The 26855-nt window shown below is 46.3% G+C and overlaps 1 protein-coding gene across 1 annotated transcript in view; it reads left to right on the top strand.

Annotated features, from left to right (window-relative positions):
• Positions 1 to 26855, top strand: part of nphp1 (nephronophthisis 1) — a 127377-nt gene that overhangs the window by 19343 nt on the left and 81179 nt on the right. The window contains exons 4-6 of the mRNA XM_085997859.1: positions 14235 to 14380; positions 18663 to 18882; positions 22256 to 22357. Of these exons, the coding sequence (XP_085853985.1) occupies positions 14235 to 14380; positions 18663 to 18882; positions 22256 to 22357 (468 nt within the window). The remainder of the gene's footprint in view (positions 1 to 14234; positions 14381 to 18662; positions 18883 to 22255; positions 22358 to 26855) is intronic.

The following is a 26855-nucleotide window of genomic DNA, read 5'->3' as shown; positions in this document are numbered from 1 at the left end:
GAATTTGGAATTCAACCATGTTATGGTCACTCATTCCAAGGGGATCCTTTACTAGGACATTTTTTATTAATCCTGTCTCATTACACAGGACCAGATCTAAGATTGCCTGCCCCCTGGTTGGTTCAGTAACATACTGCTCAAGGAACCTGTCCCTAATGCACTCTATGAACTCTTCCTCAAGGCTGCCCTGCCGAATTTGATTTGTCCAGTCAATATGAAAGTTAAAATCTCCCATGATTATAGCTGTTCCCTTATTACAAGCCCCAACTATTTCCTGATTTATACTCCGACTAATAGAGTTGCAACTGTTAGGAGGCCTATAGACTACGCCCACTAGTGACTTTTTCCCCTTATTATTCCTTATCTCTACCCAAACCGTTTCATTATCCTGATCCTTTGACCCAATATCATTTCTCACTATTGCAGTGATTCCATCCTTTATTAACACAGCCACCCCACCTCCCTTACCTTCCTGTCTGTCCTTCCTAATAGTCAAATACCCCTGGATGTTTAGTTCCCAGTCATGGTCACCCTGCAGCCATGTCTCCGTAATGGCCACCAGATCATATCCATGTGTAGTTATTTGTACCATCAACTCGTCTATTTTGTTACGAATGCTGCGTGCATTCAGATAAAGAACTTTTAAATATGTTTTGTGACAATTTATTCCTGCTTTTACCCCCTTTACATTTACCTTTATATATTCTGTCCCTTCCTGACACGCTCTGGTTTTTAATTCCCCCGCTGCTACCTTGCTCCATTGCCTTCTCCGCTGACATTTTTATTTTTTGCTCTCTTGAAACCTCCCCCCCACTAATTAGTTTAAAGCCCTCTCTACAGCCCTAGTTATTCGATTCGCCAGGATTCTAGTCCCAGCACTGGCTAAGTGAAGTCCGTCCCAACGGAACAGCTCTCTCCTGTCCCAGTACTGGTGCCAGTGTCCCAAGAAGCAAAACCCATTTCTCCCACACCAGTCTGAGCCACGCATTTAACTCTGATTTTATTTACCCTAGCCAAATTTGCTCGTGGCTCAGGTAGTAATCCAGAGATTATTACCCTTGTGGTTCTGCTTTTTAATTTGGCCCCTAGCTGCTCATACTCCCTCAGCAGAACCTCTTTCCTTGTCCTATCTATGTCATTGGTACCAACATGGACCACGACAACTGGATCCTCCCCCTCCCACTCCCAAGTTTCTCTCCAGCCCAGAGGAGATGTCCTTAACCCTGGCACCAGGCAGGCAACACAACCTTCAGGACTCTCGCTCTTGGCTGCAAAGAACCCTATCTATCCCCCTAATGATACTATCCCCTACCACTACAACATTTCTTTTTACTCCCCCCCACTTGAATGGCCCCTCGTTTCACAGTGCTGTGGCCAGGTTGCTCATCCTCCCTGCAGTCCCCTTTCCCGTCCTCACAGGGAGTAAGAGCCTCGAACCTGTTGGACAAGAGCAAGGGCTGCGGCTCCTCCAACACTACCTCCTGGATCCCCATACCTGCCTCACTCATAGTCACATCCTCCTGTCCCTGACCACGGACTACATCTGAATTAGTTAATCTAATTGGTGTGACTACTTCCTGGAACACAGAGTCCAGGTAACTCTCCCCCTCCCTGATGTGTTGCAGTGTCTGAAGCTCGGATTCCAGCTCATCAACACGGAGCCGGAGTTCCTCGAGCATTCAGCACTTACTGCACTTGTGATCACTGTGAACATCAATGGTGTCCACCAGCTCCCACATATTGCAGCAGTAACACATCACCTGCTCTCCCATTCTATGTAATTAATTAAATTTATTATTATTTTTAAATACCCTCTGCCCCGATTCTAGATGATGAATATCACACCTCTATTTAATTGAACTTACCAACTTATAAAGGCTTAAAAGGGAAGGAAAAGTACTCACCAACCAGCCAGTCACCTACCAGCTTGGCTGTGATGTCACTTTTGAATTCTGACCTCCGCTTGGAATATTGCCTGTGGAGCCTGTTTAGGCTGCCTCGCCTCGCTGCTGCGGCTCAACTCGACACCCGCTGCTGCTCCCGGCTGCCTCGACTGGGCCTCGCCTCGCTGCTCCGCCTCCGCGTTGTCTGCTAATCCTGAGGCTGGCAGGAAAAACAAGGCAGAAACAAAACAAAAACAGCACCTAACACCCCACTCACCCAAACTCTCAATGGCACTCTCTGCTGCTCGCACTGGCACCGGTCTTTTTATACTGCTGGTTTGTAGCCAAATGAGTCACCCCTGGTGATTGGTTAGAGAACTGGTTTGTAAACTGGTTTGTGATTGGTTAGAGAACTGGTGTTTTACGTGGGAAAAGGGTTAAACAGGCAAGGGCCTGTTAAAATGGGATTATAAAGGCCAATGAGTGCTGTTTAAGGGCCCTAAAGACCAGTCCCGTCTGTTGTAGGCGGGACTGATTCGGGACCATCAGACATGCCTGGGTTAAAATGGCTAGGTGTTGGGAACCAGGCGGGTGGGGGGGTCCCAACCCCCAGGTTTTGCGATTTTAACCCCCACACGCCTCAAAGCCCGCCTGGCGGCTGAGTTAAAATTGAGCCACAGAAGTTGCTGTCCGATTTACACCATTATAATGGTTAGCGTCGTTAACCTCACCATTATTATCTATGCAAAATCCAGGCCGATGTCTGTAGTAAAGTCTGTTCCATATTTAAATTGTAGTAGAGAAATGTTTATGGGTTATCCCTTTATGTGTGCACTTGGTGAGAAATTTGTCCGATCTAGAAAACTCATTCTTATAGCTTGCAGTCAGATTATTAGGATTTGGACCCTGATATTTTATCAAGAACAAAAAGGAAAATGTAATTTTCAACACACTGTTATAAGGTCCTTCCATCATGGAACCTGCATTCTTTTACAAACAGTAGTCCTTGATCAATCCAAGTTCCAAACACCTTTTAGTGTCCATAACACAAAGCAAGATCACATACTATGGGCTGGATTTTGCCGGCGCTCAGAGGGCGGGTTTGGAGGCGGGTCCGCTGTCAACCGCGGGATGGTATCCCACTCTGAACCCGCCTCCTTGTAAGTTTCCCAAGTGCCGGCTCTGCCTGCACTTTGTAGACCCGGCACTCAGCGGCGGGTCAGCCAATTGAAATACTTAAGAGGCTGTTTAAAGGTATTTAAGCAGCATTTTACCAGCTACTACTGTATTCGGGCTCTTGCATTGTTCCACGGAAGCTCAACGTAAACTTGAGGAACAGCACCTCATCTTCCGATTAGGCACTTTACAGCCTTCCGGACTCAACATCGAGTTCAACAATTTCAGATCATAACCTCGGCCCCCATTACATTTTTGCTTATATTTTATCCACATCTTTGTTTTGGCCCTTCCCCCCCCGCCTTTTTTTCTCTCTCCCACATGGCAGCTGTCTCTCATTCTGCCGGAACACTTCACACCTAATCTAGAGCCGTCTTTTGTCTCCACTAGTCCTGTCACCATCTCATCTCGTTTTGAATACCTCTTAATGTCTCTTCACTTCTTTTGTTCTCTCGCAGCCCTGCCTTTCGATCTATTTCATTTCCTTTCCAGTTTTGAAAAAGGGTTAGACCCGAAACGTCGACTCTAATTTCTCTCCACGGATGTTGCCTGGCCTGCTGAGTTTTTCCAGCATTTTCTGTTGTTTTTTACCAGCTACTAACCATTTTTCCAACTTTGTCACGAGGTTCACGTCAGGTACGTATGTCAAGTTTTGAACTCTCCATTGCTTTGAATAGGTGACAGAAGCAAAAGTGTTATAAAAGTTACCATTTCACAGTTGTTCACTTTCCAATCTCAGTAGCTGGAGCCTTCAGTATTTGGAAGACACTTTTCAGCTTTATGCAGTTTGGAAGTGTTTGGAGTAAACTCTATTCACTGTCACCTCCTTGAAACAACATATCTCACCATTGACAGATTGCTTCTGTCATCTCAACTTCAGCTGCCATATCTAACATCAGAATGGGCACGATTTATGCTCTCGCCTTGGTCCTCAGAACCTGATGATGATCAGCCGCAGCAGCAGCAACAAGAGCCCCAACCTGTTCCTGAACTACCTGATGCTGCACAGGGCAGAGGGCATCAGCACAGGGCTGCACTGCGCTGGAGGCGATACCCCCAACACAGGGTATACAGGCAGAGGATGAGCTTCCTCAACGGGACGGAGCAGCAGTGCCAAAGGAGACTCAGGCTATCACGCCAGGTCATTGCCGACATTGGCGGATTGCTGGAGCAAGACCTGCAGCCCAGAGGAAGGAGTTGACACCCCTTACCAGTGCTGTCAAAGTCACCCTTGCCCTCAACTTCTTCACCTCAGGCTCCTTCCAGGCATCTGCAGCAGACATTTGCGGCATCTCGCAGTCGGCTGCCCACAGATGCATCACACAGCTCACCGATGCCCTCTTTAATAGGTCCGCCAATTATATCCATTGTGCCACTGATGAAGCCAGTGTCAATGAGCGGGTGCTCGGCTTTGCTGCTCTAGCTGGCTTCCCACGGGTGCAGGGCGTCACCGACTACACACATCAGGGCATGCCATCAGAACCCAGTAGTATTTGTGAACCGCAAGGGCTTCCACTCCCTCCAAGTGCAGCTGGTCTGCAACCACAGGAAGATTGTCATACATGTGTGCGCCAAGTTCCCTGGCAGCTGTCATGACTCTTGCACCCTGCATCACTTCACCGACCCTCAGCTCTTCGCTCCACCAAACATTCTTTCCGGCTGGCTGCCTGGAGACAAGGGTTATCCCCTGAAGACGTGGCTCATGACACCTTTGAGGAGGCCAACAAATGAAGCTGAGGGACGATATAATCAAAGCCACATCTGGACGAGAAGAGTCATAGAACAAACAATACGCTTGCTGAAAATGCGCTTCAGATGCCGCGACAGATCTGGAGGAGCCCTTCAAGATGCACCAGCCAGGGTCTCCAGAATAGTCGTCGTCTGCTGCGCCCTGCACAACATAGCGCAGCAGCAAGGATTAGCACTGGATGGGGAAGCGGCGCAGAGCGCACAGCTTCATCGGAGGAGGAGGACAATGACGACCACCACCATGAGGTTGAAAACGAGGATGATGAAGACCTGGAGGAGCCGGCGGTGCCATTGCGGCCAGTACGTGAGCACGTTGCTGCCCGTCACTCCAGGGATGCCCTCATCAATGCCAGATTTAACTAACTTAATGCAGCTCAGACATGTGGCTGCCACAGGCGTGCGCAGGTTGGCATCACCCCACACCAACACCATAGAGCAGTCAAACAGTGACTAGTCCCTTGTTTTCACTCTCACCACCATTGCTGGATGTGAACTGAGCCCTGACCGTTCACTCTGCCACTTCCATTTGAGCACACACATTTGGCAACGACTGCAAAGTGTGACAAATAAATGATTTATTACAACTATTTCATATAATAATATAAATATGACAGTGGTAATGAAAATTACACCCGAGTGATTACCCTTGTGACTATTTACATAGAAACATAGAAGATAGGAGCAGGAGTAGGCCATTTGGCCCTTCGAGCCTGCTCCGCCATTCAATGTGATCATGGCTGATCATCCAAATTCAGTACCCTGTTCCTGCCTTTTCCCCATATCCCTTGATCCCTTTAGCCTCAAGAAATATATCCAACTCTTTCTTGAATATATTTAATGAACTGGCCTCCACCGCCCTCTGTGGCAGAGAATTCCACAGGTTCACCACTCTCTGGGTGAAGAAATTCCTCCTCATTTCAGTCCTAAATGGCTTACCCCTTATCCTTAGACTATGACCCCTGGTTCTGGACTCCCCGGCCATCAGAAACATCCTTCCTGCATCTAGTCTGTCCAGACCTGACAGAATTTTATAGGTTTCGATGAGATCCCCTCTCAATCTTCTAAACTCCAGTGAGTATAAGCCCAATCGACACAATCTCTCCTCGTACGTCAATCCTGCCATCCCAGGTATCAGCCTGGTGAATCTTTGCTGCACTCCCTCCATGGCAAGAACGCCCTTCCTCAGGTAAGGTGACCAAAACTGCACACAATACTCAAGGTGCGGTCTCACCAAGGCCCTGTACAACTGCAGCAAGACATCCTTGTTCTTGTACTCGAACCCTCTTGCTACGAAGGCCAACATACCATTTGCCTTCTTAACCGCCTGCTGCACCTGCATGCTTACCTTCAGCGACTGGTGCACAAGGACACCCAGGTCTCTTTGCACTTCCCCTTCTCCCAATCTATTGCCATTCAAATAATAATCTGCCTTCCTGTTTTTGCCACCAAAGTGGATAACCTCACATTTATCCACATTATAGTGCATTTGCCATGTTTCTGCCCAATCACCCAACCTGTCCAAATCGTACTGGAGTTTCCCGACATCCTCCTCGCAGCTTACCCTCCCGCCCAGCTTTGTGTCGTCTGCAAATTTGGAGATATTACATCCAATTCCCTCGTCCATATCATTAATATATATTGTGAACAGCTGGGGTCCTAGGACCGATCCTTGCGGTACCCCACTAGTCACTGCCTGCCACTCGGAAAACGACCCGTTTATTCCAACTCTTTGCTTTCTGTCCGCCAACGAGTTCTCTATCCAAGTCAATACCTTGCCCCCAATCCCATGTGCCTTAATTTTGCACGCTAATCTCTTGTGTGGGACCTTATCGAAAGCCTTCTGAAAGTCCAAATACACCACATCCACTGGTTCTCCCTTATCTATTTTACCAGTTACATCCTCAAAAAATTCCAGTAGATTAGTCGAGCATGATTTACCTTTTGTAAATCCATGTTGACTTTGTCTGATGTGTGGGATCTATCTTTTCCGGGTGCTTCTACGTGGCGCTACCCCTGTGACTTCAGCAGAGGTAGAGGCAGCCTCCTCACCTCTCTGCTGCGCCTGCTTAGACACCTTTGGCGGTCGTCCTCTGGGTTTTGCAGCCTGTGAGGGCCCTGCCAAAATTTGCTCCTCCTGCGACTGTGCAGGGACAGACATCATTGTCCAGGGAGGCATTTGGGGCTCTGACCGAGATGTTGGCAAGGGGGTGGAAGTCTGAGCGCTTCGAGAGGAACCCCCACTTCCATGTCCCCTCCCACCATCATCCCTCTCATGGGTCACCTGCACTTCCCTGCTAGTAAGTATCTGGAGAGCACCTTGCTGCACTTCATAGGGGCCATGAGGGCCCATATCTATACTGACATCCCTCCTACAAAGGACGTCTATGAGCCTCTGGTTTCTCACCTCCATAGATGCCCATCTATCCTCCATAGATGACCATCTATTTTGAAGTGAAACCATGTTCTCATGAGACTGGCGCTGTGTTTCCTCCAAGCAGGTGGCCATCCTATTCATGGAGGAAGCTATAGTTGCCAGTGAGTGTACCACGGTGGTGCTCATGTTGGAGAAGGACTCATTTCTCTGCACACTCGCAGTCACTGCAGTCGCAAAACCAATCAGAGCCTCCTGCACTTGTTCCTGCAGCTCCAGGATCGCCCTCTTCCTGGATGGCCCCCGAGGCTCAGCATCTGCATGCAGCTGAGCAGAGCTAGGAGTGTCCTGCACACTCCGACGAGGAGTCTCCACTGCTGCCACTGTCTCCACCATCTGCTCTTGCTCACTTGTGAGACATCAGGTGAGAACACTACTCTATCTCACGACGAAGACACCGAGGTGTGCCTCTCTGCGCTGGTGCTGGGTTGTGTTGTCTGAGGTGACGCTGCACCCTCAGAGGCAGGAGGCTCCTCTGAGGAGTCTTCTTGCTGTTGATCCTGGACAGTGGGGGGGGGGGGGGGATCTCGATGGACCTGTGGGAGAGTGAAAACATCACTTACATATACGAGATGACGACTGCAGACACATACCATTATCCACATAATGAGCATTCATTTTCGGTTGACATCAGACCTCATATGAGTGACTGATGAAAGGCATGCAAGTGTAAGGAAAATAATTCTGTCACCAGCTTCTTCTAACGAGCCCCTTTCTCCATCCCCACTTCCAGCAGGTCCACCGCTTCAGCAATCTCCAGTGCTGCCTCCTCTGCAGTGGTCAAATATGCCATGGCTTGTTGAGGGCCTCCTCCAGTTCTCCCCCTCTCCCTCTTATTGTGGGCTCTCTTTTCCTGCAAGGAGGGAAAGAGAAGGTTGAGTGAGAGTGATGGAATGAGTGTAAGGAGACTTTGATGGATTGGGTTGCCAATACCAAGTTGCCTCCTTTTGTGTTGTTAGTTGCTGTCATTGCATTACGATGAGGCCGAGTGTGAGGGGTGCATAGTAAGATGGGGACCTGAATAATGTAGCTAGAGAGAGGGATGGATGAAGGCCCAAGGGATGTTGGGGTGAGTAACATTGTGCAGGAGTAGGGTTGGCAGAGAATGGAGGGGTCCTTCTCCAACATGAGCACCACCGTGGCGCAGTCACTGGCAACTATAGCTCCTTAGCCTTCAGGTCACGTCTGGTTGAAGTCAGTTCCGATTCTTTTCCATAAATATCTGACTGAAGCTTCGCCAAGTTGGTTTGAGGGGCTTGGTAATCCTTCCCTTTAGTCACAGCTTGCTCAGTGCTGCCACCTGCTGCTGCAGTTTGGGTAATGTGTCAGCCCTTTGAGAATTCAGTGTTTCAGCTGGACCTCATACTCCTGAGATTCCTGCGATTTTCACAGTTTTGACTGGAGTTGCTACTCAGCTTTCTGCCTCTCCTGCAAAATCTCCTGCAGCTTGAACGTTTAGGTAATCAGTGCTCGATGTCAGCTGCTTCTCAGCCTCCTCTGCACCTAACTCTTCAGCTCGTTCGCTAGATTGGTTGCATTTTCAAAAACTTCTGCAACTCTTCCTTGACCTGCTTGTGTGATTTTTCCTTTTCATCAAGAGCAGTTTTCACCAAATGCCTATCTTTCTCCAATTCTGCTCACGTTTCTGCGAGGGCCTTTGTAGCCTTGGTGAGGCTGTGTTTTTTGGCTTCTGTCAGCCCCTTGGATGAAGCCTCTTTCTCCAGTCTGAGTGCCGCAAGTTCCCCTTGCAGTCTGCTCTCGCTCTCTACCTTTTTCTTCAAGTCCTCCTTTAGGGGCTCGAGCCCCTGACCCAGCTGAACTTTCTCTTTCCTGTACTCAAGCACTTGTTTCCTAGTCTTGTTCAGGGACTCAGATTTCTCCCGCAGTTGCTGGTTTACACTACAAACAATTTTCTTCTCAGCCTCAAGCTGTAGGTTCAGTGCTTTGATTTGGCTCCCTCTAGCTGACTCTGGAGATGGTTTTGGTCATCTTGGGCCTGTTTCTCACTCCTTTTGGTCTTTGCAATGTTAGATTCCAGCTTTTTAGGTAACTGGGCAACCTGGTCTTGCAGAGCGTGATTCTTCTTCTGCACTTGATTCAAAATGGCCACCTCACCCTCATCATCTTGGATTTTAGCAAAAAGCCCCTCCCACTCTGTTTCAAGCTAAACGATGTTGTCTTGGCTCTTCTGCTGTAGAGCCTCCAGGTTCTGAATCTTCTGGTCTTTGTTCCCAATCTGGCACAGCACTTGTTCCAGATCATTCCATGTTTCCCTCAGCTGGGATGTGGTGGTCTGCTGACCAGTCTGTAACCCCTGGTGCTGTTGTCTTAGTTTGTCCAACTGATGTACTTCAGTCACGGCAGCTGTACTTTCCTTTACTTGTTCCTCGGCGCGGGACAGTTTGAGCTGCAGGTCAGCCACTTGTTGTTCCATGTCCTTCAATTTCTCGGAGCTGCCTGCTGTTCCATGTCCTTCAACGCCTTTGCTCTTTCAACCTGCCTTGTACTTCTCCAGGCTGCTGCTCAGTCTTCAGAAATTTCGCATGGAGCTAATTGATCTTGATGTGCCATCAATAACTCAAAGACAAGGAATTAAAGGATTCAACTGAAGGCTTTTAATCACTAAGAACATTGCATGTCTTTCCACATCGGATTCGTCTGGCAGAAATGACTCATACAGCTCTTGAGACCTTTATATGACAAAAGACAGGGGCGGAGCCAATACACACAATAGGAAAAAGGGGGCGGTACACACAATACAATGCAGGTAAAACACAGGGGCTGATGAAGGCATATATTTCATCACAGATCTCACTCTGCAGCTGGACATTCTGCTACTCATTTTCATCTTTCAGTTTATCCGATCACTTTCTTATACAAACAGTAGTCCTTGATCAATCCAAGTTCTAAACACATTTTAATACAGATAAAGCACAGCAAGTTCAAACAATCCCTCTTTTAGCCCTTCAACTCCCAGCCTCTCCCCCCCCCTTACTGCCCCTGAACCTTTCCTTTTATGCCCACCTGGCTGGGGAAAGTCTCCTCCCACTCCAGGTGCAATTTCTATTTAAAGTTGAGGTTCTTAAAGGGTCCATCCTCTTACTCAGGGACGAGAGCCCTCTTCAGCCTGTGGCTGACGTACCAACCCTCAATCACCCAGCTACAACACACAATTGAAGACAACATTTTACAGTTTTTAAAATGTAATTCAAAAAAAGGTATATGTATGGCTGGCAACGCTGATGTATGGAAATATAGGGGATACTTTTATCTTTAGCCGATATAGTGCATTTTAAAAGTCATAAGCTTAAAAGATTGCTTTGAATTAAATTTTATTAAAAGAAATTAGGAGAGCGAAGAGGGGGCATGAAAAAACACTGGCGGGCAAAATAAAGGAAAATCCCAAGGTGTTTTATAAGTATATTAAGGGCAAGAGGATAACCAGGGAAAGAGTAGGGCCCATTAGGGACCAAAGTGGCAATCTGTGTGTAGAGCCGGAAGATGTAGGTGAGGTTTTAAATGAATATTTTGCATCTGTGTTCACTATGGAGAAGGACGATGTAGGCATAGAAATCAGGCAGGGGGATTGTGATATACTTGAACAAATTAGCATTGAGAGGGAGGAGGTACTAGCGGTTTTAGCGGGCTTAAAAGTGGATAAATCCCCAGGCCCAGATGAAATGTACTCCAGGCTGCTGTGTGAGGCAAGGGAGGAGATTGCAGGGGCTCTGACACAAATTTTCAGAACCTCTCTGGCCACAGGGGAGGCGCCAGAAGCCTGGAGAACAGCTAACATAGTATCATTGTTCAAGAAGGGTAGTAGGGATAAACCAGGGAATTACAGGCCAGTGAGCCTAACATCAGTGGTAGGGAAATTACTGAAAAAAATTCTGAAGGACAGAATTAGTCTCCACTTGGAGAGGCAAGGATTAATCAGGGATAGTCAGCATAACTTTGTCTGGGGGAGATCATGTCTAACCAATTTGATTGAATTTTTCGAGGGGGTGACTAGGTGTGTGGATGAGGGTAGTGCAGTTGATGTAGTTTACATGGACTTCAGTAAGGCTTTTGACAAAGTCCCGCATAGGAGACTGGTCAAGAAGGTAAGAGCCCATGGGATCCAGGGCAATTTGGCTCATTGGATCCAAAATTGGCTTAGTGGCAGGAGGCAGAGGGTGATGGTCGAAGGTTATTTTTATGACTGGAAGCCTGTGTCCAGTGGTGTACCGCAGGGATCGATGCTGGGTCCTTTGCTGTTTGTAGCGTACATTAATGATTTAAATATGAATGTAGGAGGTATGATCAGTAAGTTCGCAGATGACATGAAAATTGGTGGAATGGTAAATAGCGAGGAGGGAAGCCTCAGGCTACAGGACGATATAAACGGGTTGGTCAGATGGGCAGAACAGTGGCAAATGGAATTTAACCCTGAAAAGTGTGAGGTGATGCATTTTGGGAGGTCTAACAAGGCAAGGGAATACACAATGAATGGTAGGACCCTAGGAAGGACAGAGGATCAGAGGGACCTTGGTGTGCATGTACATAGATCTCTGAAGGCAGCAGGACAGGTAGATAAGGTGGTTAAAAAGGCATATGGGATACTTGCCTTCATTAGCCGAGGCATAGAATATAAGAGCAGGGAGGTTATGATGGAGCTGTACAAAACGCTAGTTAGGCCACAGCTGGAATACTGTGTGCAGTTCTGGACACCACACTATAGGAAGGATGTGATTGCATTGGAGAGGGTGCAGAGGAGATTCACCAGGATGTTACCTGGGCTGGAGCGCTTCAGCTATGAAGAGAGACTGGACAGGCTGGGGTTGTTTTCCTTAGAGCAGAGAAGGTTGAGGGGGGACCTGATTGAGGTGTACAAAATTATGAGGGGCATAGATAGGGTAGATAGAAAGGAACTTTTCCCCTTAGTAGAGGGGTCAATATCCAGGGGGCATAGTTTCAAGATAAGGGGCAGGAGGTTTAGAGGGGATTTGAGGAAAAACATTTTCACACAGAGGGTGGTTGGAATCTGGAACTCACTGCCTGAAAGGGTGGTAGAGGCAGTAACCCTCACAACATTCAAGAAGCATTTAGATGAGCACTTGAAACACCATAGCATACAAGGCTACGGACCAAGTGCTGGGAAATGGGATTAGAATAGACAGGCCTTGATGGCCGGCGCAGACACGATGGGCCGAAGGGCCTCTTTCTGTGCTGTATAACTCTATGACTCTATGACTATGGTGGAAGACACCAGCCACTGAGTTACCAGATCAACTGAAAACTATATTTCTAAGATCTTTTTCTCACCCTTCTGTTTTTCAGGTCTCCCTGTGCAGCTCCTAGGCATCATTTAAGGCCTCTTTATGACTCTTTGCATAGGAATTTCTTTTCCTCTTTTCAAAGGGGCACTGATCCTCCTTTTGGTACAGGTTGAGAGTAGTTAGCACTGTTGCCTCACAGCGCCAGGGACCCGGGTTCGAATCCGGCCTCGGGCGACTGTCTGTGTGGAGTTTGCACATTCTCCCCGTGTTTGCGTGGGTTTCCTCCGGGTGCTCCGGTTTCCTCCCACAGTCCAAAGATGTGTGGGTTAGGTTGATTGGCTATGATAAAAAAAAAAAATTGACCCTTAGTGTTAGGGGGATTAAATACGTGGGGTTACGGGGATCGGGTGGGATATGTGTCGGTGCAGGCTCGATGGGCTGAAATAGCCTCTATCTGCACTGTGGGGTTTCTGTGATTTCTGTGAAAATCCGGAGTTCCGGAATCCAGAATGTTCCAGAATTCGGACTCTGGGACGATTAGTGGCAGGGTCGTCCGGAATCCGTAAAATGTTCCGGAATCCGGACACCCTGTCAAACCGCAACCTGGGCCCAGGCATTTCCGGACTCGGAACATGTTTCTGATGTCCAAAGTCCGGAAACGCCCGGGCCCAGGTTGTGATATTTCCGGACTTCGGACATCAGAATCACGTTCCGAAGTCCGGAAAAACACGAAAACCTGCTCGGCCTCGGCCCCGAGGTTGCCAGGTTCGGGACGCTCAGCCTGTACCTCATGCTGACAATGCAGCTGAGATTGGGAGCTCACTGTTGGGGGACTCCTACTTCTTGGCTCCTTGCAGTATTAGAAGTATTGTTGGAGCACCCAGGCACTTAATGTTTGGAGAACTGAAATATTTGTCTTCCATCTGTTGGGGAATGTCTTGATTTTATTTATTTATTTATGTGTGTGAAATCAGTGAATGTTCAGGCCACAGAGACTGGACTTCAGCAACGTTAAAAGACTGCGAGGAACAACAATCCCACATTATTGCTGGTCAATACTGTTTATTTCTATAAAAATCCAGGGGAGTTAGGCTCAATCAATTACTTCTTCGAAAGTATAAAAATAGCTTAGTCAGAATGGGCACTATGTGTAAGCTCAGTGGGAGAGATTTACATATATAGGTGTATAAAAGAAAGAAGAACTTGTATTTATATAGGATCTTTCACATCCTCAGGGCATCCCACAACCAATTAGGTACTTTTGAAGTATAACCACTTTTGTAATATAGGGAAATGCGGCAGCCAATTTGTGGACAGCAAGGTAGCGCAACAACAATGAAATAAATAACCAGCTAACCTATTTTAGTGATGCTGCTTGAGTGATAAATGTTGGCTAGGACACCAGGAGAACTTCCCTGCTCATCTTCACCTAGTGCCATGTGATCTTTTATGCCCACCTGAGAGGGCAGATAGGACCTCAGTTTAACAGCTTATCTGAAAAATGGCACCTCTGACAGAGCAGCGCTCCCTCAGTGTTGCCCTGAAGTGCCAGCTTAGATTATGTGCTCAAGTCTCTGGTGTCGGCCTTGAACCCACAACCTTCTGACTTAGAGGTGCTACCACCGAGCCAAAGCTGACACTTTAGCTCATATACTTAAAAAAAAAAGAGCTGCAATTGGGTTTAATCATTCTTGAGATCTTCTAATGTGTTCTCACAAGGCATGTATCTTTTCTCAGGCAAATGAACCTACTCTTATAAGTAATTATGATCAACGGAAGCGAGGTGAAGAGAGGCGATTGACCGGCATGTCAGAACTGCTTCGGGAACTTGCTCGGAGACTAGATAAAGAGCGTACCAAACAGAAAATGGATGACACTGATAAGTAAGATAAAGAGACTGCTGAATTAAATTGCAAAACACTTTCTAGCTCCAGCTGAATAAACATCCTGTTCAGACACCTGATTATGTTATTCGGCTTGGGCAGGAGATGCATGAGAGGGATCTTTGTACAAAGCAAACTACGTAGGTATGATGGGCGAGTTGGCTAAGGTAGATTGGGAAACTACATTAAAAGGTATGATGGTAGATAAACAATGGCTAGCATTTAAAGAATTAATACATAATTTACAACAAATATACATTCCTTTAAGGCACAAAAACCCCACTGGAAAAGTGATCCAACTGTGGCTAACAAGAGAAGTTAAGGATAGTATTAGATCAAAGGAAGAGGCTTATAATGTTGCCAAAAAGAGCAGTAAGCCTGAGGATTGGGAGGATTTTAGAATTCAGCAAAGGAGGACCAAGAAATTGATAAAGAAAGGGAAAATAGAATATGAGAGTAAACTAGCGAGAGACAAAGAAACAGACTGTAAAAGCTTCTATAGACATGTAAAAAGGAAAAAAGATTAGCAAAAGTAAATGTGGATCCTTTACAGGCTGAGACAGGAGAAATTATAATGGGGAATAAGGAAATGGCAGAGAAATTAAACAAATACTTTGGGCTGGATTTTGCCGGCGCTCAGAGTGCAGGTTTGGAGGCGGGTCCACTGTCAAAATAGCAAAGATTGACAGCGGATAGGAAACCCACTGTCAGCCCACCTCCACATGAGTCTCCCAGGTGATGAGTCTGTCTGCGCAGAACTGACCCGACACCAAGTGGCGGGGGAGACAATTTAGATCATTAAATAGCTTGTTAACAGCCAATGTAATGCTATTTTGAGCCTACCTTGTAATTTTACGTGCTCCCCCACGGGTTACCCGCTGCTTTGGGAACACGCCAGCTCACCCTGTCGTGAGTTGAGTCTGCTTGGATTTATCTGATAACCTGACAGCTGCCGAAGTGGTATAAAGGATACCATGTTGCAGCTGTTTGGTTTCAGAGCTCAGAAACTGTTGTTAACTGCATTTGTAAAACATACAGAGATTTCTTTAGCTTGCAAGTGTTTAGAGCCAACTGTTTATCCAGTGGCACCTCATTGGCACAACTTCTCTCACCATTGACAGATCGCTTCTGTCATCTCAACTGCAGCTGCCATCTATTCCAGCAACATCAATGCCCTTGAAAAAATCACACCTTGGTCCTCTGAATCCTTCCACGATCAGCCCCAACACCAACATCACCAGACACTCCAACATCACCAACAACATCACCAACCTTCTCCGCCATCACCTGATGCGACACAGGACATCAGCATCTGACAACATTGCTGCCCGGGAGGCCAGCGATGGCATCACCATGGCCAGATTTACCTCACTTGACGCTGTGCACTCTGGCTGCTGCATGATGTGCCAGGTTGACACCATCCCACACCAGCACCATAAAGCATCCCTATAATGTCCAAGCCATTCCTTTTACACTCTTCAGTGGGGAGGGGAGTTATGTCTCAACATTCACTGGAACTCACTAAGACACTTCTCAAGGTGCTCACAGATCTGTCCAATAAGATGAAGTGTTGAAAATATAGATTTCAATGGATGACAACACATTAACAGAAACTTCACATGAACATTGGCTAAACCTCTCAAGTGCCTACCCTTGTGTGTTGTTAGTTGGTATGCTTGCAGTAGGATGAGAGTGAGTGTGAGGGGTGGCTAGTGAGATGGGGAAGTGATAATGTAGATAGAGAGGGATGGGTGGAGGTGCAAGGTAAGTTGGTGTGAGTAAGGATATGCAGGAGTTGGGTATGGAAGGCAGAGTGATAGGGATGTGATGAGTGGCACAGCAGGGTGAGTTTGAGTGTGGCTTTGCAGTAACGCTTCATGATCTACTGAGATCATTGAAAGGTTGGCGCCATTGCAGCCAGGGACTCCTGACGACATCTCTGCTTGTGTCCTCCTGTGCAATGTGCAACCAGACTGCATTGATCTCTTGGGGAGGTCTCTTCCGCCCATGAGCATATGGAGAGAGTCATGTGTGAGCCTGGGTGCAGACGTGCACCTTTGTGCAGACGTGCACCTTTGTGCAGTGCTTGTCAGTGTTTGCAGCACCTCAATGCTGCAGAACACTGACAGCACAACTGTCAAAATCAATGTGGCTGTGGTCCCTTTAAGGAAACCAGACGTCATCAGACCCGATTCCGGTTAATTGGCCAGGAACCTCGCACGGCAGGCTTAACAAGGCCAATCTACGGAAAATCATTTTCAGAGAGCGGCTGCAGACGGTAGCGGGACCGGAACCCGCCAACCAGCTCTCCCGCCGCCATCCTGCCTCTGCAGGGAAAATCCAGCCCTTTCTGTCTGTCTTCACGGAAGAAGACGCAAAAAACTTGTTGGAAATAGTGGAGAACCAAGGGTCCAGCTAGAATGAGGAACTGAAAGAAATTAGTATTCGTAAAAAAATAGTACTGGAGAAATTAATGGAACTGAAAACCAATCAATCCCCTAGACCTGATGGCCTACATCCTAGGGTTTTGAGAGAAGTGGCTATAGAGATAGTGGATGCATTGGTTGTCATTTTCCAAATTTTCATAGATTCTAGAACGGTTCCCGCAGATTGGAAGGTAGCAAATGTAACCCCACTGTTTTAAAAAGGAGGGAGAGAGAAAACGAAGAACTACAGACCAGTTAGATAGCAAAATACTGCAGATGCTGGAAATTTTTGAAGAAGGGTTTCAACCCGAAACATCAACTCAAATTTCTCTCCACGGATGTTGCCTGACCTGCTGAGTTTTTCCAGCATTCTCTGTTGTTATTTTTTACAGACCAGTTAGTCTGACATCAGTAGTAGGGAAAATGCTAGAATCTATTATTAAGGACGTGGTAACAGGGCACTTAGAAAATAATAATAGGATTGGGCAGAGCCAACACAGATTTATGAAAGGGAAATTGTGTTTAACAGATCTGTTAGAGTTTTTTGAGGTTGTAACTAGCAGAATAGATAAGGGGGAACCAGTAGATGTGGTGTATTTGGATTTTCAGAAGGCATTCGATAACGTGCCACATAAGAAGTTATTAAACAAAATTAGGGCTCAGGGGATTGGGGGTAATATACTAGCATGGATTAAGGATTAGTTAGCGGACAGAAAACAGAGAGTAGGAATAAACGGGTCATTTTCAGGTTGGCAGGCTGTAACTAGAGGTGTACCGCAAGGATCAGCGCTTGGGCCTCAGCTATTCACAATCTACATCAATGATTTGGATGTAATATATCCAAGTTTGCTGATGATACAAAGCTGGGTAGGAATGTAAGTTGTGAGGAGGATGTAAGGAGGCTTCAAGGGGATATAGACAGGCTAAGTGAGTGGGCAACAACATGGCAAATGGAATATAATGTGGAGAAATGTGAAGTTATCCACTTTGGTAGGAAAAATAAAAAAGCAGAGTATTTTTTAAATGGTGAGAGATTGGGAAATTTTGGTGTTCAGAGGGACCTGGGTGTCCTTGTACACGAATCACTGAAAGTTAACATGCAGACACAGCAAGCAATTAGGAAAGCAAATGCTATTTTGGCCTTTATTACAAGAGGATTTGAGTGTAAGAGTAAAGACGTCTTACTGCAATTATATAGGGCCCTGGTGAGACCACACCTGGAGTATTGTGTACAGTTTTGGTCTCCTTACCTAAGGAAGAATATACTTGCCATAGAGGGAGTGCAACGAAGGATCACCAGACTGGTCCCTGGGATGGGGGGGATTGTCCTATGAGGAGAGATTGAGTAGACTAGGCCTATATTCTCTAGGGTTTAGAAGAATGAGAGGTGATCTCATTGAAACATACAACATTCTTACAGGCCTTGACAGGGTAGATGCAGGGAGGATGTTTCCATCTGGCTGGGGAGTCTAGAACCAGGGGTCTCAGAATAAGGGGTCAGCCATTTAGGACTGAGATGAGTAGAAATTTGTTGGACTCTAGGTTGTGCATCCTTGATGGAGACCTCTTCTGACTGCAGCAAAGCCCAAGTCAAGAATTGAATCACTAGGCAAGTGTTTCAAATTGCTCCTTAGGCTCCAGGAGTAGCTCTCTGCAAGGCATCGTTTTCCAGGGAACTCATGAGTGAAATCTATAACTTAAGACATCCATTATTGACTTGCTTTTAAGCAGCTGCATTAATGATGTGATGATGTCAGCCTCAATAAGACTGCATCTAAATGTGCGAATTGGGGCTTGATTTGTGGCTGAGTGACTCATAACCTGTAGAAATAACTATCGTAAATCGCTTTTACTAGGAATACAAAGAGCCAGGCTACTGCAGCGAAACAGGGAAATATGAAAGATGCTGCTGATGATGATGATGATGAAGAAGATGAAGAGGATGATGATGGTGATGATGAGGATGAAGAAGAGGAATCTGACGAAGAGGAATCTGACGAAGAACAAGATACGGATAAACTATTCATTACAATCAGTGACTTTGAAGCTCAGGAGGAACATGATCTGTCATTTAAGGTAAATATATTCTGTTACTGAAGAGAAAAATATTGGAATATTATATTTGATATGAATTTAGCTTGACCTTGAAGCATGGGGCAACTTTATAGTTTGGCACTGTCTGTCTGCCCCTTAACACTAAATTGTAATTTCAGTAAGGAATCTCACTCCACTTTTTCCTAAATAAAAAGGACTGTTGAATTGTATGTCAGCTATAGTACGAATCTCAAAGGATCATTACACCTCTACATTATATGGCAGGATAACTGAAGAACCTTGCTCCCAGAGACTCCTTCAGGCCCTTTACAGATTAATTAGTTGAAAAGAATTAAAATCAACTTTAGCAGCTCTGATTATTCAAAAGTTTTGTTTAAGTTGTGCAGATGGCAGCACGGAGGGATAAAGTTATTGGGCCCAGCAGTATGTCTGAAATTATTTAATATATAGCGAGTAACAGTATCTCACTAGATAGCAACTGGGAGTGGAAAGTCTGGCTGACTTTCTTATTCTTTTTGCTTCCCCCTCCACAGCCCAGGAACAGTAATGCAAATTGTACCCACAGCCACTCTAGTTCAGATCAATTAACTCAGCACAGATCAGATATGAAATCTGAGGTCTTCCTGGTCTGTGTGATTGTGTGCCATTTACCCACGGAACCACAGGGGAGACCTGAGGCCGTTTAAAAAAAAATGATATTTCAAAATAGAAAAATAAAATTATCCAAGTTAATCATAATTCTTTGCAATATTTTGATTTTAAATTATGGCCCTGTTAGAATCTTACAGCACAGAACGGTCATTTGACCCATCATGCCTGTGCCGGTTCTTTGGCAGAGCTGTTCAATTAGTCCCACTCCCCCGCTCTTTCCTCATAGCTCTGCAATTTTCTCCATTTCAAGTAGTTTCCAGTTCCCTTTTGAAAATTTAATCTGCTTCCACCACTCTTTCAGGCAGTGCATTCTAGATAATTATAACTCACTGCGTACAAAAAAATTCTCCTCTCACCTCTGGCTCTTTTGCCAATTGCCATAAATCTGTGTCCTCTGGTTACCGACCCTTCAGCCAGTGGAAACAGTTTCTCCTTATTTACTGTATCAAAACCCTTCATGATTTTGAACACCTCTATTAAATCTCCCCTTTACCTTCTCTGCTCTAAGGAGAACAATTCCAGCTTCTCCACTCTCTCCATGTAACTTAAGCCCCCCATCCCTAGTGCCATTCTAGTAAATCTCCTCTCCAGGACCTTGACATCCTTTCTAAAGTGCGGTGCCCAGAATTGGACACAATACTCCAGTTGAGGCCGAACCAGTGATTTATAAAGGTTTAGCATCACTTCCTTGCTTTTATACTCTCAGCCTCTAATTATAAAGCCAAGGATCCCGTGTACTTTTTTTTAAACAGCCTTCACAACTTGTCCCGCCATCTTCAAAGACTTGTGTACGCAAACCCCCAGGTCTCTCTGTTCCTGCACCTGCTTAAAATTGTTGGTGAGATCTCCTCTTTAAAAATGGTTCACCAGCTCCCAATGCATACTACATACACTGCATAATACGATATGGAACTATACTGATGAATATCTGCATTGAGATCTCCACTCTGTTCTGAAGTAGTCCAGCCAGGATGACACTGGGGCAGGAGGAGGAGGTACTACAGTTGGGTAAGCATCCCGAGGTTAGAAAAAGGAAATAAAGTGGTTGGGATTTGCATTCCCGATTGCTAGAACCATGACTCCTACAGGAAGTACTCACACATATGCATTGGTTAACTATAGGATAGGGGCTCTCATAGTTGAATAGCCTGATATTCATTGTTAAAATTCACACATCATGAAGGGGTAAGGACTGCTGCTGTTCATAGACCTGTACTGCAGCAGGAGTTGTTGCTTTCAGGAGAAGAGGGGTAAGAGTGGAAATATGAGATGGAGAGTTAGAGGAGAAAAAATGGTTTTGCAGTTTTAATCCCAACTTCATTCGTGCCTAGCTCTCAACAGATGCATATGAAAATGGGGGCAGTGAGTATTGATTGTCTGTTTGTAGGAAATTATGCCCTTTTTTTATAATGTAGGAAACAGTCTTGGATTTCTGTGTTTGAATGATAATTTGTTACCAGTTATTTTATAAATGTATTTAAATAGCCTCACCTTCTACCTCCCAGTCTGGTTTTCTTAATCCTTCGTTTTGCACTTTGCTGTTGTACCACTTACTTGCTTCCTTGGATTTGGGTGCTGAAATTTTTGGGGTGTGTGAATCTTACCCTGATCACCCTTAAGGGTATCGGGCAAGATTTAGGCTGGAACCCAGATCTGCAAGGTTTCCACTCCATATGCGTTCTATTCTAAATTCTCCTAGATTGTTTCCATTTCAAATGATAACAATATGTCTTCCAGTTTGATTAATACACAAGTGTACAGTTGCAGGTTGACTGTAACACCAGCTTGTTACTGTATCTGTCACTAACAAGCACTGGCCTCACTGCCACTTTAAACATATTGGGAGACCTAATGTTGCAGTTTCAGACTCTAATTTGAAGCAGGAAAACTCAGTTTGAACAGTACTTTAAATACTTAGGCCGCGATTTTATTAATAGAGGTGGGTTGGGTGCGGGTCAGGTAGTTCCCGGCTTCCAGCCCCCAGCTGCATCCGGTCCACAGACGTGATTTTGCCTTGATTGATCTTGTTAAACCCGCCCTGCGGGCTTGCTGGCCAATTAACAGGAAGCCGGTCTGATGACATCATTTGATGACACGTCATCTGCTGGTTTTCTTAAAGGGACCACGCACAATTTTAATTTGACAGTTGATTTCTCAGTGTTTGACAGCAGGTCTGTCAGCACCAATAAAGAGAAAAGATAGATGAACACTTCAAGCAGAGACCCATTGTCAAGAGTTCTAATGAAAGGTCTTCACCCAAAATGTAAACTGTCTTCACCCTTTTCAGAGGAAGTTCATGAGTTTAATGAAAAACTGGAAAAAGGTCATTGATGTACAAAGTTAATTTCAGTGAGACAAAAAGGCATTAAAAGAATAAAAGTATATGGAAAAGGCATGTCAGGTGATGAAATGATAAAGAAAAATCTTCCAAGATGGAGGGGAATGAAGTGGAAGATATATGGGAGAAATGGGCAAGAATATAATTTCAATTTTCAACACTTACAATTCCTTTAATGGGTCTTGTCATATGCCTTACACTATATTTGAAAGTCATTAACACATCCAGCACAGAGCCAAAAGAAGTTCACACAGTTCCTAAAATTAGAAGTTCATGAGCTGTTACCTCTGCAGATCAGTGAAACCTTAATCCACTGAAATAATACCCAGACTATTTAAAATGGAACCCAGTTTGTTTGCTAATTGTACAGTTTAATTGTTTTCTTGCTTTGTTCCAATGCTGCAGAAAGGTGACGTTTTAACAATCCTTAATCAAAAACCTGATGGCTGGTGGCTTGGAGAAAATGCTCAGGGAAAGCAAGGTCTGGTCCCTAAAACTTATTTACAGGTTAGTAGTCTTTTACCAATCAGATTTATAGTATATTTCATACAGTAGTTGGGACAGCATTGTAACACTTTTTCCACAAAACGACTTTTATACTATAGAAAGGAAAAGAGCTACTTGTATCTATACAGCTGTCGAAAAGCCTCAAAGCATTTCACATGATAATTACACTGATGATCAGTGCACTGACTTTTATGCAGGGTAGCAGGGTAGCCATTCTGCACCAGCAACATCCCATTAATAACCGTGAGATGAGTGACCGGTTAATCTGTCTTTTGGTGGTGCTGGCTGAGGTGGAATATTGACCAGGAAACCAGGAGAACTCCCTGCTCTTCTTTGAGTAGGGCCATGGGATCTTTAACTTCCACAAGAACAGGCAGAACTGGTTTAATGTCTCATCCGAAGTATGGTTCAGAACAGATTCATATGTGCTCCACAGGAGCAGCGAACAAACCGCACCAAGCACAAACTGTAAAATAAACACCACAGACAAGAATTAACACATTGTCCATGATTTTCCTTACCTCGGTGGGTCCGTGGTGGGCCCCGACCCCGCTGCTGCCTCCATCCTGACCTCCGACATGACTTTCCCCGATTGGGCTTGTTAAGCCCGCCTAGCGACTTTCCCAGCCAATTAGAGGAAGCGGGTCTGATGACGTCATTTGATGACACGTCATCAACTGGTTTCCTTAAAGGGACCATGCGCAAATTTACTTTGACATTTGTGCTGTCAGTGTTCTACAGCATTGAGGTGCTGCAAACACTAACAAGCACTGCACAGAGGTGCAGGGCTCCATCCAGGCTCTCCCATGATTTCCTCCATATGCTTATGAAGGGAGTCACAACACACAGGGAGGTCCTCTTCCCTTCTCATGGGCGGAAGAGACCTCCCCAGGAGATCAACACAGCCTGGTTGCACATTGCACAGGAGGGCACAAGCAGGGATGTCGTCCGGAGGATCAGGCTGCAGTGGTGCAAACCTTTCAATGATCTCAGTAGATCACGAAGCGTTACTGCAAAACCACACTCAACCCCATCCTGCTGTGCCGCTCATCACATCCCCATCACTCTGCCTTCCCTACCCTTCTCCTGCACATCCTTACACCATTTACCTTACACCTCCACCCATACCTCTCTATCTACATTATCACTTCTCCATCTCACTAGCCACCCCGCACACTCACCCTGATCCTAGTCCAATCATACCAACTAACAACACACAAGGGTAGGCACTTGTGTAGTTTAGCCAATGTTCATGTGAAGTTTCTGTTTATGTGGTGTCAAACATTGAAATCTTTATTTTCAACACTTTGCATTCTTGGACAGATTTGTGTGCACCTTTGGAAGTGGCTTAGTGAGTTGCAGTGAATAGTGAGACATAACGGTACCTCCCGCAATGCTGATGAGTGTGAAAGAAATGGCTCGGGCATTGCAGGGATGCTTTATGTTGTTGGTGTGGGGGTGGTGCGAACCTGGCGCATCATGTGGCAGCCAGGGTGTGCAGCGTCAAGTGAAGTAAATGTGGCCATGGTGAGGCCATACCTGACATCCCGGACAGCAATGTGGTCAGGTGCTGATGCCCTGTGTCCTGTGCAGCATCATGTGATTGTGGAGAAGTTTGGTGTGGTTGTTGGTGCTGCTGGTGTATCTGATGATGCTGGTGTTGGGGCTGATCATGGTCAGATTCTGAGGACCAAGGTGAGACAGTATAAAGTGCACCTGACGTAATAAAACTCACTACGCACTTGGTTTGAGCATAAAGCAAGGCTTTAATCAACTTATTTCAGAACATGGAGGTCTAGTTGTATCCACTAGCTCCTTGTTTTTACAAAATGTCCCTGGAAAGCTGGGGCCAACGCCCGAGTATTTATACTCCTTGGACGGCGCCACCAGCTGGCCGTCCAGTGTTATTTCATAGGTAGTTTCTCAATGATGAGATTTATGACATTCTTCCTGCCTAAAAGATTTGGAAGTCCGACGACTTCCTCTTAACGGATTAGGCGGACCACGAATAGCCGCAGTCTTTTAGATTTTTGTTTATGGCCAGAAGGCACGTCTCCCCGGACTGTGTCTTGGTCTCTGGGCCGCTTGATCCGTGCCGGTGGATCGACAGGGCCTGTGTTGCTCTGATCAACCCGAGGGAGGCTGGGGAGATCGTGACTCCGGGTGCGGGTCCCCACAGGCGCAGAATTGGCTTCGTCCCGTGGTTAGCCGGAGATTGACCGGCGTCCTGGCCCGGGGTGGCCATCCCACGGGGAGCGCTCAGCTCCCCGAGCGGATCCGGCGGGGCAGCCGGCAGATCCCTCGATGTCCCAGGTAGGGCGTCATCCTCGGGGGAGCGCAGAGTGTCGGCCTCATCCCCGCGGGTCCCTCCATCAGTCGGGTCCGCGGAACCAGCCGGTCAGGGAGCCAGGTCCCGGAGCGAAACTGTGGACTCCTGGCCATCCGGGTACCGCACGTGGGCGTACGTGGGGTTGACATCTGTAAGTTCTACCTCGTCGACTAGAGGATCAGTTTTCGACGATCGGACGAATCTTCGGAGCAGCACGGGGCCAGGAGCTGCCAACCATGACGGTAGAGACGTCCCATGGGTGGAGCGACGCTGGAAGCTGAAGAATCGCTCGTGAGGTGTGACATTGGTAGAAGTAGAAAGGAGAGACCTGATGGAATGCAACGCGTCAGGGAGCATAGTTTCCCACTGCTGGTCTGGTAGATTGCATGACCTCAGTGCAAGACGAACAGCGTTCCAAATGATAGTGTTGTATCTCTCAACCTGTCCGTTACCAACGGGATGGTACGGTGTTGTTTTACTTGTGGCGATTCCCCGTTGGGAGAGATAACTTTTGAGTTCGCTTGACATGAAGGAGGGACCCCGATCAGAGTGGATGAAATTGGCCGTACCGCAAAGGGAAAAGACTTGATCAAGGCATTTGATCACTGTGGAAGTAAGCATATTGGGACAGGGGAAAGCAAAGGGAAAGCGCGAATATTCGTCTACCATAGTCAGTAAGTAGGTGTTCCGCGTTGAGGAAGGCAATGGCCCTTTAAACTCAATGCTGAGTCGCTGCATAGGCTGCATAGCATGTATGAGTGAGCCATCCGATGGACGGAAGAATTGCGGTTTTAACTCCGCACAAATTTTACAGGAGGAGCACGTTCTTTTCACATCTTCCGTAGAAAATGGGAGATTTTTAGATCGCACAAAGTGTAACATACGGGTAACTCCAGGATGGCATAAGTCAGTATGAAGATCTGCCAGAGTCGAAGTTGACATAGAAGAGCAGAATGCCCGCGTGAGGGTATCCGGGGCCACATTCTCTTTGCCAGGTCGATAATGTATGGTGTATCCAAAGGCAGCCAATTCCATCCTCCAGAGTTGTATTTTGTTATTCTTGATCTTAGTGCGTTTCCGGTTATCCAGCATAAAGGCGACAGAGCGCTGATCGATTATAAGTGTGAAATGGCGACGAGCGAGAAAATAACTCCATTTACGTACCGCTTCGATGATGGCCGTAGCCTCCTTCTCGACAGGAGGATAATGGAGCTCGCTACCCTGCAAAGTTCTGGACAGAAATGCAATGGGTCGACCACCTTGATTCAAGGTAGCAGAGATCGCCACATCCGATGCATCGCACTCGACCACGAAAGGAAGATTTTCATCAATGGAATGAAGCGTGGCTTTTTCCAGTTGTCGCTTGAGGAGGTTGAAAGCTGAAATAGCCGTTGCCTCCAATGGAAATGATTTTGCATGAAGCAGGGGCTAGATCTTGTCGGAGAAGTGGGGTATCCATTTCGCATAATAGGCGAACATGCCGAGTGCCCGATGAAGAGAGCCGAGATTCGTAGGGGGAGGGAGCTCCGGATCCGGTTTGATGACACCATTGCCCACCCAGTAGCCAAGGATGTTGACTGATGGTACTGATTTCATAGATTTGGACTCATTTAAGGTTAAGTCGTGACGACGGAGAACGTCAAAAATTTCTGGAGATTGGCATCATGCTCCTTCTGGTTATGACCAGCAATGGTGATGTTATCTAGATATGGAAAAGTATCCGTTAAGTTCTCCTGTTTGACTAGGCTATCCATTGCTCGTTGAAAGACGGCCACCCCATTGGTGACCCCAAATGGAAGGCGACAAAACTGGTAAAGCCGACCATTGGCCTCAAAAGCCGTATACTTTTTGTCAGAGTCCTTTAGCGGTACTTGATGATATGCGCTCTTTAAATCAAAAGTTGAAAATACCTTGTAGTTGGCAAGGTTATTGACCATGTCATTGATGCGTGGTAGTGGGTAGGCATCCAGGTCGGTATACTGGTTAATAGTTTGCGAGTAATCGATGCAAAGATGTTTCTTGTGTTGCTTCAGAGGATTTTTAACAGTGACGACTTGAGCCCGCCAGGAAGATGAACATGGCTCAATGATACTGTCAGCTAGAAGGTGAGAGATTTCTACCTCGATAAAGGCTCGATCATCTCGGCTGAAACGTCGTGATTTAGTGACT

Source organism: Somniosus microcephalus, chromosome 9, assembly GCF_052327205.1.
Source record: "Somniosus microcephalus isolate GS21.2 chromosome 9, FLI_Smic_1.0, whole genome shotgun sequence".
NCBI lineage: Eukaryota > Metazoa > Chordata > Chondrichthyes > Squaliformes > Somniosidae > Somniosus > Somniosus microcephalus.
Note: the sequence above shows the minus strand (reverse complement) of the source record. Positions and strands in the feature narration are given on the sequence as shown.